General features: G+C 27.0%; 1 protein-coding gene across 1 annotated transcript in view; it reads left to right on the top strand.

Annotated features, from left to right (window-relative positions):
* The window catches only part of LOC111613929 (vitellogenin-like), a 14,123-nt gene extending 12,549 nt beyond the window's left edge, over nt 1-1,574 (top strand). The window contains exon 18 of the mRNA XM_023355276.1: nt 58-1,574. Within this exon, the coding sequence (XP_023211044.1) occupies nt 58-1,115 (1,058 nt within the window). The 3' untranslated portion in view covers nt 1,116-1,574. The remainder of the gene's footprint in view (nt 1-57) is intronic.
* Nucleotides 1,575-2,047: the final 473 nt, after the last annotated feature.

Genomic DNA, 2,047 nt, shown 5'->3' on the forward strand with positions numbered 1-2,047 from the left:
AAAATTTATATATTAAATATTTTTATATTTAATATTTTATAATTTTTTTCTTAACAGGTACAATTATTAAAGAAGGGAATATTACGTTTATTAAGCAGTCAACATGGAAATTGAGTATAGATTTGAATGTGAAGTTTCCATTTTTTGAATCTCAATTTTCGGGGATAGCACTTAAAAGCGGGAAAATATTATCCGATATATCAATACATTATCAAAAAACAGGATATCGACGACAAACTTTTAAACTAAACTACATATTTCAAAATCTAAGTACTCAATATTTCACCAAAACTGTAACCTCAGCCGAAATTTATTCTTCTCAAATACCAAAATATAATGTTCAATTGGACTGGGACTTCCAATATAAACCGAAAGAACATCTAGAAAACGAGTTAATAATTAAAGATAGTTCAAATTCACGAAGAATTCTTAACCTCCTTCAAATCAGTAAAGTTGAGAGGAACAATGATCAAAATTTCCTATCAGAAAATTATTTATCAATTAATGCTCCAGAACACAAACTTGATTATGAAATTAAATTTTCTGTAAATCATGATAGAAAACAGTTAAACACTACAGTTAATGCTGAAATGACACAGTATAAACACGCCTATATTAAATCCAATTTAAAATGTTATTTAGTTAAAGAAAACCCGTTGACCATGATATTCGATTTTATCTTTCAATATCCTGGTAGAACCATAAAATATTTTGAGGAAGTAACTGAAATATCACCTCAAAGTTTTCATGGAATATCAAATCTTCAATGGGCGAAAGATGAAGGATATATTTTCGAATATGTGTATATAGTAAAAAATCATGCAAATAGCTTTCACCACGAGTTTAGTTCTGTTTTATCTGCATCTTGGTTACAATATCCAATGGAACTCAACGGTTTGTTTAAAATGAATGAAAATTCCATTGATATCAAAGGCATTGCAGCTTACAGAGGAAAATCTCCTTACAAAATACGTATTGAAATCACTCCAAGAAATTCCAGTAAACTGAGTTTAGATTTACATTACGAAAAGAACAATGTACAATTTGACAATGGTGATGCAAACAAAATATTAAAATTCGATATACGTAAACCAGAAACTGGCCATCGAATTTAGCCTAAAGGCCAGGCTAATACAAATATTAAATATTTTGAATCATATATGCCAATAATTACGAAATTACAAATCCCCTCTCACCATGTTTTAATTAAGGATAAAGATATGTTTTAAACATCAAAAATCACTTAAAGAATTTCAATTTATATGCTGTTACTATTGCAGTATTTAATTCTGCCAAAATGTCTTTACTACTCCATTGATTGTTTTACTTTTTTTTAATATCGCTTTTTAATTGTAACTGAGAAAAGAAGTTGAAATTTTCTCAACAATTCGAAATGCATATGTATTATGCTGAATAAACTAGTTGCAGAGGATATGGTAGTCAGCATTCACTTGATACTGGATATTTGAAATTTATTGAAAAATTTTCAAGAAATTTCCAATTAAAAGAAAACCAATTATCTTTTCACAATATTAAAAAGTTAATAAAGTAGAATTTTCAGTATTACATTTACTAGTTACCTATTAAATTACTAGTTATATCTATTAAATTTTGCTTTCTATTTGGTATTTTAAAAAATAATTTTTAATATGCAATACTATAAACATAGTCAAAGTAAATACGAATTTAGCAGAGCGAGAGTAATTAGAGATTAGATATTTTCTACTTTTAGTAATTTATTTATTTATTATTATTATTACACAATAAAAATTTGCAACAAAAAACCATCTGAGTTTTTTCTTTTTGCTTTCCAACTCAAGCAAATAATTTTTTCATTTTGTATATTGGTGCATTCTCAATACCAAATAGTAATGAATTATGTAAGCAATCATCTCTTCTGCATGTTTTTTACATGGAAATTGAAATGCCTTGTTACATAATGGACAGATCCAGGAATTCCATTTAGGGGATGCATTTCATGTCAATAACAATATCCTTAGTACTGTAGTTCTACAATGGAAAACTCTTTTATACTTAGAATTTTAGG

The sequence above is a fragment of the Centruroides sculpturatus genome, unplaced genomic scaffold, assembly GCF_000671375.1.
Source record: "Centruroides sculpturatus isolate CEXI.00-Female unplaced genomic scaffold, Cexi_2.0 scaffold1919, whole genome shotgun sequence".
Taxonomy (NCBI): domain Eukaryota; kingdom Metazoa; phylum Arthropoda; class Arachnida; order Scorpiones; family Buthidae; genus Centruroides; species Centruroides sculpturatus.